The 14,700-nt window shown below is 51.9% G+C and overlaps 4 protein-coding genes across 11 annotated transcripts in view; 3 read left to right on the top strand and 1 right to left on the bottom strand.

Moving 5' to 3' along the window:
- Positions 1-9,008, bottom strand: part of Cyb561d2 (cytochrome b561 family member D2) — a 42,258-nt gene extending 33,250 nt beyond the window's left edge. The window contains exon 1 of the mRNA XM_021237392.2: positions 8,770-9,008. Coding sequence (XP_021093051.2) covers positions 8,770-9,008 — 239 coding nt within the window. The remainder of the gene's footprint in view (positions 1-8,769) is intronic.
- On the top strand, positions 3,765-8,314 carry Hyal1 (hyaluronidase 1). Of its 2 annotated transcripts, XM_004834100.4 has the most exons (4): positions 3,967-4,145; positions 4,540-5,460; positions 7,244-7,333; positions 7,484-8,314. In XM_004834100.4, exons 1-4 carry the CDS (start codon positions 4,125-4,127, stop codon positions 7,796-7,798), a joined length of 1,347 nt encoding a protein of 448 aa, XP_004834157.2. In that variant the 5' UTR covers positions 3,967-4,124; the 3' UTR covers positions 7,799-8,314. The 2 variants fall into 2 exon arrangements, with proteins under 2 accessions (XP_021121992.2, XP_004834157.2); XM_021266333.2 differs by having other exon boundaries at positions 3,765-4,145; positions 7,244-8,314.
- Positions 8,801-14,656, top strand: Hyal3 (hyaluronidase 3). Of its 7 annotated transcripts, none has more exons than XM_087186115.1 (5): positions 8,820-8,961; positions 9,452-9,584; positions 12,529-13,439; positions 13,821-13,910; positions 14,035-14,656. In XM_087186115.1, the coding sequence occupies exons 3-5, from the start codon at positions 12,546-12,548 to the stop codon at positions 14,308-14,310; spliced, it is 1,260 nt and encodes a 419-aa protein (XP_087042241.1). In that variant the 5' UTR covers positions 8,820-8,961; positions 9,452-9,584; positions 12,529-12,545; the 3' UTR covers positions 14,311-14,656. The 7 variants fall into 7 exon arrangements, with proteins under 7 accessions (XP_087042239.1, XP_087042243.1, XP_087042241.1 ...); XM_004834101.4 differs by lacking the exon at positions 9,452-9,584 and adding an exon at positions 9,162-9,235 and having other exon boundaries at positions 8,853-8,961; XM_087186114.1 differs by lacking the exon at positions 8,820-8,961 and adding an exon at positions 9,085-9,235.
- On the top strand, positions 9,589-11,798 carry Naa80 (N-alpha-acetyltransferase 80, NatH catalytic subunit). Its single transcript, XM_013070288.3, is given in 1 exon segment — positions 9,589-11,798. A coding segment is annotated over 1 exon segment (942 nt). The 5' UTR covers positions 9,589-10,653; the 3' UTR covers positions 11,596-11,798.
- Positions 14,657-14,700: the final 44 nt, after the last annotated feature.

Below are 14,700 nucleotides of genomic sequence, written 5' to 3'. Positions count from 1 at the left end.
GAGCAGGAACATCCTCAGGTCAGCTTTGGGGCTGGGGATGTAGCTCCAGGGTACAATGCTTGCCTAGCATAGGGGGTGCCCCTGTCCCAGTAACAACTCACATAGACAGCCCAACCCTCAGCAAACTTACTAGCTGGGGTGACAGATTCAAGATGCCACAGAAGGGCTGAGTGTCTCAGTGGTAGGGCATGTGCCTAGCATGCGGAAGGTCCTAGTTTTAATCCCCAGCATCAAAAAAGGCCAGGTGTGGTGGCATAGGTCTATAATCCAAGCACTCTGGGAGGCTGAAGCAAGAGGAATACAAGTTTCAGTCTGGGCAATTTAATGAGACTGCCTCAAAAACTTTTTTCGTTTTTTGCCTAGCATGGTGGAGCAGGGCTACAATCCCAGCACTCAGGAGGCTGAGGCAGGAAGATTGCCATTAGTTCAAGGGCAGTCTAGACAATATAGTAAGCTCAAGGCCAGCCTGAACTATATAGCAAGACCCTATCTCAAAAAAATTTTTTCTTTTTCTTTTAAATTTTAAAGGGCAGGGGATATATGTAAGTGTGAAGGCACCCTGGGTTCAATCCCCAGCACTGCCAAAAGAAAGACAGGAAGGAAGAAAGGGAGGGAGGGAGTGCTGAGGGCAGCGAACAACGGGTTAGGGGAAGCGTCCTCCACTACTGTTTTAAAAGGGGAGGAGGTAGCTTGATGCCAGAGAACAAAGTATGATCAAAGGCTGGAGGAAGTCAGAACACAGCTGCAACAGGGAGTTCTGGTTGCTAGGGTGTGGCTTGGGATCAGCTGTGGGCAGAGGCCAGGGGCAGCCCTGTGGCTGACTGCCTGATGGCAACTGTCTCAACTATTCAGTAAATACAGAGCACACACTTGGGCCAGGGCTGGGCTGGGTGCTGGGGATGAGTCCCGGAACCACACCAACAAGACCCCTGTGCTCTCAGGGATGACAGAGGAAGATGCACACTAGATGATGCCACCTTGTCTGATGCCAGAATCGAGAGTGCTTCTGAGAAGCACATGGATAAGGAGGTGATGTGATTAAGTAAGCAGCACAGTGCTGGACTTAATGGTGCAGGCCTGTAATCCCAGCACTCTGGAGGTTGAGGCAGGAGAATCAATGAGAGTTTGAGGCCAGCCTGAGCTGCATAGTGAGTTTTCCCTCCTGAACTACCTAACAAGATCCTGTCTCACCCCCAGCCCCCAAGAAAAGGAAGCAGCACAGGAGGAACAGCCTGGTCAAATCTAGGCCAACACAGGCTGTAAAGACATCCCTTCCTGTGGGTGGTGCCGGCAGAGAATGGAGAGAAGGGGGCTGGGTGGCAGCACCAGGAGTCATAGAAATTCACATGGTGAAGGGGGATGCGTACATGAAAGGGAAGCGGAGTGGTTTCAGCTGCTCGTGGCAGTGATGGAAAGAGGCCAGGCTGGAGAAAAGATTCACAGGTCAGTCGATAAAACCATGAGAAACCAGGTGTGGTGGCACACACCTGTAATCCCAACACTTGGGAGGCTGAGCCAGAAGGATTGATGAGAGTTACAAGGCCAGCCTGGGCTACATAATGAGTTCACGGTCAGCCTGAACTTCAGAGCAAGACACTGTCTCAAAAAAAACCAAAACAAAACAACAAAAATAAAGCTATGAGATGGAGCTCAGCAGTGGGAGTGCAAGGAAGGATATGTAACCTGTCTTTCCCCACACCTGTGACTTCCCACACTTTTTTTTTTTGGTACCGAGGATTGAAGTCAGGACATTCCGCAAGGCAGGCACTGTGCCACTGAGCTAAATCCCCCGCCCCAACACGTTTTTTATGGTGAAAAAATGTGCATTTAGAATTAGCCAGCTGGACTCAGTTTAGATGATCCCAATTTTGTTGGCAACATCCAAAGCATCATAATGAGGAGCCAGTCCAACATACTCCTTCTTCTCTCCATCAGGCCTGATCAGGGTATTGACCTTGGCCACGTCAATGTCATAGAACTTCTTCACAGCTTATTTGATCTGGTGCTTCTTGGCCTTGACATCCACAATGAACACAACTGTGTTGTTGTCCTCTATCTTCTTTATGGCTGACTCTGTGGTAAGGGGAACATGATGATGGCATAGTGGTCAAGCTTTTTTCTCCTGGGGACGCTCTTCTGAGGGTTATTTGGGCTGCCTCCGGAGCCACAGTGTCTTGAGACTATGGAAAGTAGGTGAAGTGTGGATCTTCTTTTTGTGACTGGATGCCTTTCAACACTGCCTTCTTGGCCTTCAAAGATTTTACTTTGGCTTCAGCTTTGGGAGGGGCAGGAGCTTCCTTCCTTGCCTTTGGCGTCATCTTGGTAAAAAGGTTTGTTTGTTGTGTTTTTTTAAAGACAAGATCTCACTATGTAACCCAGGCTGGCCAAGAAGATGTGGCAATCCTCCTGCCTCAGCCTCCTGAGTGTTGGGGTTACAGGCATGCACCACCATGCCCAGCTCAACATCCCACACTTACAATCTCCCCCACTCAGATGTGATGTGTGCTACCTCTCCCACTCCTGTAACTTCCCAACACACAGGTGACCCAGATCCACATATCTGTGACCCATATATAACTTTGCCCAATGGGCAAAGCTCTGATCTCCATGTGTTTGACCCACCACAAGCTGTTACCTTCCCCAAATGTCTGTCTTCTCCACACCTATGACCTCTCCTACACAGTGTCATTGCTCCAGCAGCCAGTGGACCTAGGGTTCAGTAGTTTAGGCTCAGATACACAGCTGCAGGCCCAGGCAGCACTTTCACCCTAGGCAAGAACATGGAGCTTTCTTCCCCTACTCTGGCAGGCAAGCCTGGGCTTAAGCACTTAGCAGGTCCCTACAACCAGCTTCTGAGTCAGCAAACAAGTGAAACCACAAATCAATGAATAAGTACATGCTCACTGATAGACTCTTGCTCATACTGTGATCACACAAACACGGTGTCTGTCACATGACAAGACAGCAAGGGCTCGTGCATACACAAACCTAGGCACTGAGTCACACTCGCATGTACAAGCCCGTGAGATTTTTTTTTTTTTGAGACAGGGTCAGGTATGAAGCCCAGGCTAGACTAGAACTCACTGTGTAACCCAGGCTGGCCTAGAACTCTTGGTGATCCTCCTGGCTCAGCCTCCCAAGTATATGTACCACTACACTTGGCTTATTTAAAATTTTTTTTTGGTACCAGTCATCAAACTTGGGACCTTGCGCTTGTGAGGCAAGTGGAACCACTGAGCTAAGTCCCTGGCCCCTTAAATTTTTTGAGACAGGTTCTCACTAAGTAATTAAATTACCCAGGCTGAATTTGAATTTGTGCTGGGATTACAGGCATGTGCCCAACACAATTGTAAAAATGTCTTTTTAAATACTGAGGATTGAACCCAGGGCCTTCACACTGGTCTATATGTCTCCAGCCCTTTTTATTTTTTAATTTGAGACAAGATCTCACTAAGTTGCTAAATTGCCCAGGTTGGGCAGCACCACACCTGGCTATAAAATATATTTTAAAATACTCTTTATCAAGTACAGTGGCACACATCTATAGTACCAAATACTCAGGAGGTTGAGGCAGGAGGATCACAAGTTCAAGCCTAGCCTGGACAATTTAGTAACTTAGTGAGACTCTATCTCAAAATAAAAAATAAAAAGGGCTAGGGATGTAGTTCAACACTCACTGGTTGAATCCCCATACTAGAAGTAAATATTTAAGAAGGAAAGGGTTCACAAAGGCAAGAGTTCCTAGGGCAGGCCAATGTCATCCTGTATTAGCATGGAGAAAGTGCATTTTCTGAGAATATAATCCTCAGGCAACCAGACTTCAGGACCACAGACCTGCCTTCCCAACTGCCTCTGTCACCACCACCAGGCCAAATGCCATCCCCAGTCAAACCACAAAGCCCTGCCCTCGTGCTGCCCCCCAGTGGGAGGGGCCCCCTCTGGTCCAGCCCCATCCCCACAGAGGCCCGCCCCTGGACTGAGTCCTGTGACCACCTACAAAAGCTCAAAGTTTCCAGCAGCAGCTCTTCCTCTGGGAGCTTCTGGAGCAGCTGGGGGACTGTGTGGAACAGAATCTGGCTAAAATCTGCCTGGGCTCCCATTGCCTGGGGCAGGAAATTTGGAAGATGAAGCCCTTCAGTCCAGAGGTCAGAAGGGGATAAGGGGGCAGACTGTTGGGTATACAGGAGGGCTGGGCTGACCTCTTCTTGGTTCCTGAACATCCTTTCTTCCAGTAGTTGGCAGAATTTCTTGGGAAGAGACAGGAAAGGCCCCTCTCATCCATCAGCTCTTCCCAGATATAATGGCCCTGACGCTTGGAAAAGTGGGGTGAACAACCTTAGGGAGGAGAAGGCTTGTGGGAGGCAGGCGACAGAGTCCTGGCCCCAGAGGCAATTCAGATATTCCCTCCAGTGGCAGTGCTCCCTGCTCCATGCTTCTACTCTCCTTGAGCCCTGCAGGTCAATGTTTAACTAAAGCAGAGATTTATGACCCCTTGAGCAGGGGTCAGAGCCTGCTCTCAATTGTACCTCCCCTGGCTAGGTTTCCCCACACCCGCCCCATGTCATCACAGCCCACCTGCTTCAAATCTGTACCCTCTTCCTGATCTTGCTCGACATGACAAGCTCCAGGGGTCCTGTGGTACCCAACCAACCCTTCACCACGATCTGGAATGCAGACACCCAGCGATGCCTGAAGAACTACAGTGTGGACGTGGACGTCAGTATCTTTGATGTGGTAGCCAACCCTGGGCAAACCTTTCATGGCCCTAACATGACCATTTTCTACAGCTCAGAGCTGGGCACCTACCCCTACTACACAGCCACTGGGGAGCCTGTGTTTGGTGGCCTGCCACAGAATGCCAGCCTAAGTGAACACCTGGCCTACACATTCCATGACATCCAGGCAGCTATGCCTGCACCTGACTTCTCAGGGCTGGTGGTCATTGACTGGGAGGCATGGCGCCCACGCTGGGCCTTCAACTGGGACACGAAGGATATTTACCGAGAGCGCTCACAGGCACTGATTCAGGCACAGCACCCTGATTGGCCTGAAAGTCGGGTGAAGACAGTAGCCAAGGACCAGTTCCAGGAGGCTGCGAGGGCCTGGATGGCAGGTACCCTCCAGCTAGGACAGACACTGCGTCCTCATGGCCTCTGGGGCTTCTATGGCCTCCCTGACTGCTACAACTATGACTTTAAAAGTCCCAACTATACAGGCCAGTGCCCATTAGGCATCCTTCCTGAGAATGACCAGCTAGGGTGGCTGTGGAACCAGAGCCGTGCCCTCTACCCCAGTATCTACATACCTGCAGCACTGATAGGCACAGGGATGACACAGAAGTATGTGCGACACCGTGTGGGTGAGGCATTTCGTGTGGCCAGAACTGCCAGCAACCCCAGTCTACCAGTGCTGCCCTACATCCAGATCTTCTATGATACAACAAACCATCTTCTGCCCCTGGTAAGTCTTCTGTGACCCCACCCATCTCATCAGCCAGCCTTGTTAGGTGTTAAGTCCAAAACTGAGGCCACATAGTCTTGGGGAAATTTCATCCATTTATTCTCATATTCACTGAGTATGTACCTCGTGCTAAGTTCTGCACTAAGCACAGATCTTTTCTTTTTTTTTTTTTGGTACCAGGGATAGAACTCAGGACCTTGTGCTTGTGAGGCAGGCGCAGTGCCACTGAGCTACATCCTGGCCTGATTATTTATTTTTATTTATTTTTTGGTACTAGGGATCGAACTTGGGACCTTGTGCTTTCGAGGCAGGCGGCAGCACCACTGAGTTAAATCCCCAGCCTGATCATTTATTTTTTTAAATAAATTTTATTTTATCCTATTCCCCCCAAACCACCTCCCTTCCCTAGGTACAAAAGCTTTTTTTCCATTTCTTCTATTTTTCACTTTTTTTCTTGTCCCTTCCTTCCTTTCTCCCTCCCTCCTCCCTTGTTCCTTCCCATTTAAACACTTTCTTCCCATTTCCCAGCATCCATTGTACATTTCAGTCCTTATTTCCACTTTCAGTTTCTCACACCAGAGAAACAACGTGGTATTTAAACATGTGTGTCTGATTTATTTCACTTAAGAGTATGGTCCATCCATTTAGCTATAAATGTCTGAAGCTCATCCTTCTTTATGGCAGAGTAGTACTCCATTTCATAAAAAACCACATCTTCTTTATCACTCCTCTGTTGATGGGCATTTGGACAGTTTCCAAGATGTAGCTATTACAAGAGCTGGGGATTTAGCTCAATGACACTACTCCTGCCTTTCAAGTACAAGGTCCTAATTTCGATTCCCAGTACCAAAAAAAAAAATTTAGCTATTACAAACTCTGCTGCTATAAACATGGATGTGCATATATTGCTGTGGTGTGATGCTTTTAATCCTTTCGAGAAGATACCAAGAAGAGGTATAGCTGGGTCAAATGGAACCTCTAGTTTTAGTTTCTTGAGAAATCTCCACACTAATTTCCACAAAGATTGTACCAGTCTGCACACCCACCAACAGTGGAGAAGCGTTCCTTTTTCCCCACAGCCCCTCCAGCATTTTGTTATTGATTTATTTTTATTTTATTTTATTTTATTTTTTGGTACTGGGGATTGAACTCAGGACCTTGTGCTTGCAAGGCAGGTGCAGTGCCACTGAGCTAAATCCCCGGCTATTGCTTTATTTCTTTTTTGGTACCGGGGATCAAACTTAGGATCTTGCACTTGCGAGGCTGGCAGTGGAACCACTGAGCTAAATCCCCGGCCCTTGGTTTATTTCTTGAAAGCAGCCATTCTTTCTGTAGTAAGATGGAATCTCAGCATTGTTTTAATTTGCATTTCACGAATGACCAATGATGTTGAACATTTTTTCATACATTTATTTGCTATTTCTAATTCTTCATTTGAGAAGTGTCTTTTTATTTCAGATGCCCATTTTTGCATTGGGTCTTTAAATTTGGGGGGTCGGATTTTTTTGAGTTCTTTATATATTCTAGATAATAGTCCTTTATCTGAATAGCTGGTAAAAATGTTTTCCCACTCTGTGGGTTGTCTTTTCACTCTGTTGCTGGTTTCTCTTTAAGCACAGATCATTTAGCACTTGTTAGAAAGATTTACTCCTGTTTTGTGTGGCACTTACAGCTATAGGGAGACAGGCTTGCCTTTGACCACCAGGGCAAGCTCAGATGGGGGTTTCACCCCATCCCATGGTGTCATAGCAGTTTGCCACAGAGCTGCACTCTCCTTTTCCAGGAGGAGCTGGAGCACACCCTAGGGGAGAGTGCAGCTCAAGGAGCAGCAGGAGTGGTGTTCTGGGTGAGCTCAGAGGACACAAATTCGAAGGTAAACTGCGGGGGAGCATCAAGCTCACTGGGGCAACCTGGGCCCACCCTTCCACCTCTAAAGTTCTGGCTGGCAGCATGGCAGTGTCTCAATGCCCTAAGTGGGCCCAAGCATGGCCATGGTGTCCCTGACGCTCCCCTTCCCACCCAGGAATCATGCCAGGCCATCAAAGAGTATATGGATACCACACTAGGGCCCTTCATCCTGAATGTGACCAGTGGGGCTCTTCTCTGCAGTCAAGCCCTGTGCTCTGGCCATGGCCGCTGTGCCCGCCACCCCAACCATCCTGAGGCCCTCCTCATCCTCAACCCTGCCAGCTTCTCCATCCAGTTCACACCTGGTGGCAAGCCCCTGACCCTGAAAGGTGGCCCCTCACTAGAAGATCAGGCACAGATGGCTATGAAGTTCAGATGTCGCTGCTACCGTGGCTGGCGTGGGGCATTTTGCGGGCAGCCAGATGTGTGATGATTGGCCACACCAGTCTGCACACACTGAGAACCTAATGTACTCTGGGCTGGCCATGGCTTCCTCAAATACAGACACTGTCACTCAAATCATAGTCACAGGAGTACACTGAGTCACCATCATGGGCATATGCCTTGCACACAAACGCACACTCACAAACCAGGACAACTACATAAGGAGTTAGCAACAGGGGCAGACACCACCGACCCCATGTTCAAAGATGTCTATGTGACAAGATCATAGACAGTTCCTCTAGAGAACTTTGCAAGTCTTGTGCTAATCATGCCAAATGGGCTAACTCTTCACAGTAAGTGTAATGCACCCACTGGGAAGATGTGTACTTTTTGCCCAAGGTTACACAGAAGAAAACAGAGAAGCTAGGATTCAAACCAAAGCTATCTGGCTCCAGAGATAAAACCCTTGAACACCTACTGTGTGGTGGTGGTAGCCAGTCCCCTGAATCCGCAGATAGGCACCAGCCCCGCACAATCCAGCCAATAAAGTAGTCATGATTTACTTAGAGATCTGTTCACTGAGCGCTTAGAATGTGCCGGCTCTGGGATCCAGAGGGCAAAAGAAACGATTGTCTCTTTCACCCAAGTCTGACGTCAGCCTGAAAAATAAGCAACTACTTGGGGTAGGGGAGGTCCAAGCCCCCCACCCCCCACCCCGATCCGGCCGTTTCCAGGAGGGATTGGCGTCAGAGACAAGCAGGAGCCCAGACCCTGTGGCACCAGAGGGGACTGAAGTGGGGCAGGGCGAGGCGGAGCCAGCCAGGCTGGAGGCACTGCCAGCGCCCAGAGGACACGTGACTCGCGCTGAGCTGGGTCTGGGCCTCGGCGGCGCCGAATCGTGGCAGGGCTGAGCGGTGACTCAGGGATCCCAAAGCGGAGCTGCAAAGGGCAGGTTGCGAGGAACGCAGCTCGGCTCAAGGGCAAGAAGATAGAGGCGGCCGCGAGAGAGACACTCACTGCGTCTGCGCTGGCTCAGTGTTGTGACGCGCACAACTACAGGCTGGGTTGACGCTAGCGCGGGCCCCTGCTGCAGTGAGTCCGCCGATCCGCTGGGGGCCAGCGCGGGCGGGCCGAGGTGTGCGAGGCAAAAACAGCGAGATCCTGAGCCGAGCGGAGCCAGGACGCGAGCATCCCAGTCTGCGTCGAAATGTCAGTACTGCTCCTGCCCCACGCGCTACGGGCCGGTAACCCCCCATCCTGCGTCAGCTGTCCCCAAGAGGCCCTGCCCCTCCCCACGTCCTCTATGTCGGTCGTTCCCTCCCAGAGCATGCTGAGCCACACCTACCTACAGAGTCAGGCTTTTGAAGGCTCCAGCCCCCAAACCTCCACTGAACTGGCCCTCCTAATAGGAGGGATGGGGAAGCCAAGGCGTCGGAAACAGGGAGACCCCTTTATGAGGACCTCCAGCCTCGCACCTCCCACAGTGAGTGGGGTCGGCATTGAAGGGGTTAAGCTCCCTGGGGGAGCCTGGGGTTCAAGGGTTAGGGGCGGATCCTGGAGCTTCCTCCTTCCAGACCGTGGGGTCCTGCTGCAGGGGAGGCAGCTGAGGCAGGTGAGAGGCTTGGAGCCCTGAAAGAGGGATGTGGCACGAGAGGAAGGAGGTGCCTGTTACTGAATACTGTTGCTGAATTGTCCTCAGGCTTAGGGAAGTGGGGAAGGGAAGCCAGGAGCCACTCTCTGGAGCAGGTGAGCAGAGGGATGGGGTCCAGCTGCCAATCCAATGCAAGAAATTTTCCAGTGTGGAGCCTCCTGTCAGCAGGACCTGGAATAAGGTGGGCAGGCAATGGGATTTGGGCACAAAAGTTCTGGGTTTTCAACCTGATGGCCGTTGGTAGATACCACTGTGGATATAGGAAGGAAGCTGTGGTCCTCATCTAGGGTGGCTATGAAACTCAGCCCAAAAGGAACTAGGCCTGCAGAAATAAGTCTGTGCAGCTGTAGGCCAAGCCCTGTGCTGCAGCCGCTAGGGTTCCATCTGTGTGGACAGTTGAGTCCGTGCCCAAAACCAGGCAGATGGAGAGGGGTCCATGGGCTTTGTACCCCAAGCAGGGAATGCAGTAGAGGGAGGTAAAACTGAGCCTGGTGGGTGGGTTAGTGGGGCCCCAGGATCAGCTAGGCGGTTGGTGTGGCCCATGTTGTTGAAAACACTGGGAACTGAAAGAGAGCTGGCATATTGGGAGAAGGAAGGGACAGAAGAACTCCTGAGGGCAGTATTTACTCTGGCGAGAACCTTAGAGGGTATAAGCAGGAAATACAGTGTATGGTTTGCACCTTCTGTTGAAGGACTGCTAGAAATAAGGCTATCAATAAGTGGGCTGTCCTAGCACAGTGAGGTCCTTAGGGATCAGATAGGGGCAGGCTAGGTGCTTGAGTTCTGCCCCAGCTGTCAACACTCACCATCACCCTCAGCCTCCCTCCAGTGTGGGGCAGGACACCTGGATCCATCTGCCCTGTTTGCTACGTGAGTCCTCAGGTGTAGGGGATGAGTCTTTTCCAGGCCACCTGTACCATGAGGTTAGTGTGCACCCCAACACTGTCCAGTTCCAGGATGCATGGCCCCCTTTGCATCTGATGGTACTTCCCTGTTCCAACCCTGTCCTCATGGCACTACCAAGCATGGCTGTTATCCAAGGGGGACAGCCAGTATAGTCTGAAAAGATGCCACTGCCAGGAGACTGTGGCCTTAGGTTCCAGCCTGGCCCTGAGCCATCTGCAACCTAATAGGAGGTGACCTTGGTTCCCAGCCTGACTCAGCTGAGCCTGGATCCTATATGTAGGCAAGAGGTCACTCTGAGCCCTGACTCAACGAAATTGACCCCTACCCTAGACCCTGCACACTGGATGGAGCTGATCCTAAGTACCAGTCTGGCTAAGCTGACTCTGGATCTTGTATACCAGTGAGAGGTGGCCCTGAGATTCAACTTGATCACGCTAACCCTGGATCCCACACACCAGCCAGAGCTGATCCTGAGCCCCAGGCTAGCTGAACTGACCCTGGATTCCATATGCCATCCAGAGATGACCTTCAGTTCTGGCCCAGCTGAGCTTACCCTGGATCCCAAACACCAGCCAGAGGAGACCCCAGCTCCCAGCCTAACTGAGTTGACCTTGGAGCCTGTGCACTGCCGACCTGAGCTTATGGATGCTTGTGCTGACCTCATCAATGACCAGTGGCCCCGCAGCCGTGCCTCTCGCCTGCACTCCCTGGGCCAGTCCTCAGATGCCTTCCCCCTATGCCTATTGCTGCTGAGCCCCCACCCCACAGCGGAAGCATCCCCCATTGTGGTGGGCCATGCTCGCCTGTCACGGGTGCTAGACCGTCCCCAGAGCCTCTTAGTAGAGACAGTGGTGGTAGCCCGGGCCCTTAGGGGCCGTGGTTTTGGCCGCCGCCTCATGGAGGGCCTGGAGGACTTTGCTCGGGTCCGGGGCTTTCGCCGGCTACACCTCACCACTCATGATCAGCTGTACTTCTATGCCCACCTGGGCTACCATCTGGGGGAGCCTGTGCAGGGCCTGGTCTTCAGCAGCCAACAGCTACCCACCAGCCTGCTCCGTGCTTTTCCTAGGGCTCCCACCCCCCACCCACCCTGCATGGTTCCTAGCTTGACTGCCCAAGCTGCTGGCCCAAGTAGCCCCAAGGGGCCCCCATTGCCACCACCCCTGCCCCAGCCCCTGACCACCTTACCCCCACGTTCAGCAGGGCCATTTCCACAAAACCTGCTGGAGACACAATACCAAGACCTGCGGGGATGCCCCATATTCTGGATGGAAAAAGACATCTGAGGGCCACCTCAGACAAGGCACTGTCCTGTATCATTGAACTGCCCAGGACAGTGCCAGTCTCAGCCCACTGACTATACCTCAGTCCCTGGCCCCTGGTGCACCTTTAGTCTGGGCATGTTTTCTGGCTACCAGTGGAGCCAGGAGATGATCCTGTAGTTAATGCTCAGAGCCATCAGTATGGCTGAATAAAACCTTCTGTTGGGTGTGGCTGTGACGATTTATTTGTTGACCCCCACCCTCACTTCTCAGATTCCCATCCCTGCGGAAACCCCCAGGTCCAATTTGGCCTTGGGCCCTTTGCTGGGGTGACACTTGTCCTCTACCTCTCCCACCCTGCTAAGCTCAGGGAACAGAGTGGTGGTTCCCTGTTTACTCATTACCATTCACTGAGCACCTTCTGTATGTCAGGCGCTGGACTGGGCATAGGCAGTGGGGAATTACAGACATACTGGGTACCCATCCAAGAGAATAGACAAGTATTCAATGGCAGGGTCTGTGTTGTGATAAGGAAGTACAAAAGCCTCAGGAGCCCAAGTGCCCTCACTCCCCACTGGGGATGTAGGAAACCTCTTATGGGAGGTGATGCCACAGCAGAGACCCTAGTGCTGAGTAGGAATTAAGCCAGGCAAACAAGGAGGTAAGAATTTAGTGTTCTTGGAGCAGGGAACAAGATGGCAGAAGAAAGAGACTTGTAAGAGTCATGGATGGAGATAGTTTCAGAAAACATCATGGTACCTTGACAGAGATAGACAACCCTGGAGAGGAGCTGCCCAGACCAGTTTGGTGTATAATTGCTCTGAGAGACCTATGGGACTGCTTGGGAACTATGCTTTCTCCAGCCCCCCATCCTTGTGGGGAGGAACTTGGGGCGCTTTCCCTGCTCTGTAGATGGTATGGCCATGGACTCTTAAATTTATTCCCTCTCTCCTACAGGTTTCCATCTCAGTGGCATGACCATGCAGCTAGGCCCAGCCATAGTGCTGGGGGTGGCCCTGTGCCTGGGGTGTGGCCAGTCCTTGCTGCAGGCTCCTGAACGCCCCTTCTCTGTGCTGTGGAATGTACCCTCAGCACACTGTGAGGCTCACTTTGATGTGCACCTACCACTCAGTGCCTTGGGCATCATAGCCAACCACGGCCAGCATTTCCATGGCCAAAATATTACCATCTTTTACAAGAACCAGTTTGGCCTCTATCCCTACCTTGGGCCCAGGGGCACAGTTCACAATGGGGGCATCCCCCAGGCTGTGCCTCTAGATCGCCACCTGGCACAGGCTGCCCACCAGATCCGCCACAGCTTGGAACTCAGCTTTGCTGGCCTGGCAGTGCTGGACTGGGAGGAGTGGTGTCCACTCTGGGCTGGAAATTGGGGCCGCCGTAAAGCCTACAAGGCAGCCTCCTGGGCTTGGGCACAGCATGTGTTCCCTGACCTGGACCCTCAGGAGCAGCTCCACAAAGCCCATATTGGCTTTGAGCAGGCAGCCCGTGCACTGATGGAGAACACCCTGCAGCTGGGCCAGGCACTGAGGCCCCATGGGCTCTGGGGTTTCTATCGATACCCAGCCTGTGGCAATGGCTGGCACCGTATGGCTTCCAATTACACAGGCCGCTGCCATGCAGCCACCCTGGCCCGCAACACCAAACTGCATTGGCTCTGGGCTGCCTCCAGTGCTCTCTTTCCCAGCATCTACTTCCCACCCAGGCTGCCACCTGCCTACCACCAGGCCTTTGTGCAACACCGCCTGGAGGAGGCCTTCCGTGTGGCCCTCACTGGGTACCCACATCCTCTGCCTGTCCTGGCCTATGTCCGCCTCACACACCAGCGCTCTAGGAGGTTCCTGTCCCAGGTAAGTAGAAGCTGAGATCTAGGGGACTGAGTTGGATATGGCCCTGTCCTAGGAAAGTCTAAGGAGAAATCCTTGCCCAAGGGAAATTGAGGGGAAGGTCCTAATCTAAGGGTGCTTAGGGGAAGGCCCTGTCCTAGAGCATCAGACAAGGGAGGTATGGCTTTGCACTGGAAGATCTCAAGGGATAATTAATGGTTTGAAGGGACCCCCGGTATAAGGGGAGTCAGACTGAAAGGCCTGAGAAGCTACTCAGAAACTCAGTGCAAAGGGCCTAACTCTAGAGAATCAGATCAGGGCAGTGAACTGGAGAGTCTCTTGACAATGGAGGTGGACCCAGATGGATCTGGCAAGGCCAGGTCTGACTTAGCTCTTCACCTTCAGGATGACCTGGTACAGACCATTGGTGTGAGTGCAGCACTGGGGGCAGCCGGCGTGGTGCTCTGGGGGGACCTGAGTTTCTCCAGCTCTGAGGTGATTATTTCCACCATCAGCCTCCCATACATCACATTGCTGGGGCCCTAAGGTGGGGTCGGGGAGAGGGCATATCAAGGCCATGGAGCAGGAGCATTTGACACATCCTTTCCTTCCTTCTCAGGAGAAGTGCTGGCATCTCCATGACTACCTGGTGGGCACTCTAGGACCCTATGTGATCAATGTGACAAGAGCAACCATGGCCTGCAGTCACCAGCAGTGCCATGGTCATGGGCGTTGTGCTCGGCAAGACCCAGGACAAAGGGAAGCCTTTCTGCATGTGCAGCCAGATGGCAGCCTTGGATCTTGGGAGTCCTTTAGCTGCCGCTGTTACCAGGGCTGGGCTGGTCCCACCTGCCAGGAGCCCAGACCTGGGGGTAGACCTAAGGAAGCAGCATAAAGCCAGAAGTCTCTGTCCATCTCTTTGCCTCTTGCCACTTTCCTGGTTCTGTAGGAACTCCCACCTGCTCTATTCAGCTTGCAGTCAACCTTCCCAAATACACGCTCCACTTCTGTTCAGATCCTTTAAGGGTGAAAAGGGTGGTGGGGTTGGGAGGCTTGTAAAAAGGCTCTCTGAGGTCATCTGACTCTTCAAAAACTGCCAATCTAAGGCTTTGTTCCTACACCTCACATAGGTCACAGGAGACCCATCCAAGGGCAGAGAGGCCCCCAAAAGATCTGAGTTAAGATCTGGTTTAAGATGTTGTCTGTATTGTGTTTTCATCATAAAGTCACTTTTTCTTTAATTGTCTGAGGGTTGGCTATTACCCTATTCTATTAAGCACCAGAC

The sequence above is a fragment of the Heterocephalus glaber genome, unplaced genomic scaffold, assembly GCF_053883595.1.
Source record: "Heterocephalus glaber isolate CG9 unplaced genomic scaffold, H.glaber_assembly_v1.0 deba00001504, whole genome shotgun sequence".
Classification (NCBI taxonomy): domain Eukaryota; kingdom Metazoa; phylum Chordata; class Mammalia; order Rodentia; family Bathyergidae; genus Heterocephalus; species Heterocephalus glaber.
The sequence above is the reverse complement of the archived record's forward strand: the minus strand, read 5'-3'. Positions and strand labels throughout refer to the sequence as shown.

Bases quoted from the DNA above. Each gene is read 5' to 3' on its own strand.
- Hyal1 (XM_021266333.2), top strand. From the start codon at position 4,125: ATGAAGCCCTTCAGTCCAGAG. The intron at 4,146-4,539 runs GTCAGAAGGGGA...TCCCCTGGCTAG, and splicing joins TGAAGCCCTTCAGTCCAGAG to GTTTCCCCACACCCGCCCCA. The intron at 5,461-7,243 runs GTAAGTCTTCTG...CTCCTTTTCCAG, and splicing joins CAAACCATCTTCTGCCCCTG to GAGGAGCTGGAGCACACCCT.
- Hyal3 (XM_004834101.4), top strand. The intron at 9,236-12,528 runs GTGAGTGGGGTC...TCTCTCCTACAG, and splicing joins CCAGCCTCGCACCTCCCACA to GTTTCCATCTCAGTGGCATG. The intron at 13,911-14,034 runs GTGATTATTTCC...CTTCCTTCTCAG, and splicing joins TGAGTTTCTCCAGCTCTGAG to GAGAAGTGCTGGCATCTCCA.